Raw genomic sequence first — 311 nt, forward strand, 5'->3', positions numbered from 1 at the left:
GAGCTGCCGGCCGGGCAGCGGCGCACGGTCCTCCGGCACCTCCTGGTCAGCGACAAGTACCGCTTCCTGTACTGCTACGTGCCCAAGGTGGCCTGCTCCAACTGGAAACGCGTCCTGAAGGTGCTGGATGGGGCGCTGGAGAGCGTCGACGTCAAGCTGAAGATGGACCACAAGAGCGACCTGGTGTTCCTGGCGGACATGAGGCCGGACGAGATCAGCTACCGCCTGAAGAACTACTACAAGTTCATCTTCGTGCGAAACCCCATGGAGAGGCTGGTGGCGGGCTCCACGAAAAAAGTTTGGGGGGGTCA

The 311-nt window shown here is 61.7% G+C and overlaps 1 protein-coding gene across 1 annotated transcript in view; it reads left to right on the forward strand.

Annotated features, from left to right (window-relative positions):
• Positions 1-3: 3 nt before the first annotated feature.
• The window catches only part of CHST14 (carbohydrate (N-acetylgalactosamine 4-0) sulfotransferase 14), a gene marked incomplete at its 5' end in the record, with an annotated part of 787 nt that continues 479 nt past the window's right edge, over positions 4-311 (forward strand). The window contains one exon of the mRNA XM_008949041.1: positions 4-297. Coding sequence (XP_008947289.1) covers positions 4-297 — 294 coding nt within the window. The remainder of the gene's footprint in view (positions 298-311) is intronic.

Source organism: Merops nubicus, unplaced genomic scaffold (genome assembly GCF_000691845.1).
Source record: "Merops nubicus isolate BGI_N331 unplaced genomic scaffold, ASM69184v1 scaffold16331, whole genome shotgun sequence".
Lineage (NCBI taxonomy): Eukaryota > Metazoa > Chordata > Aves > Coraciiformes > Meropidae > Merops > Merops nubicus.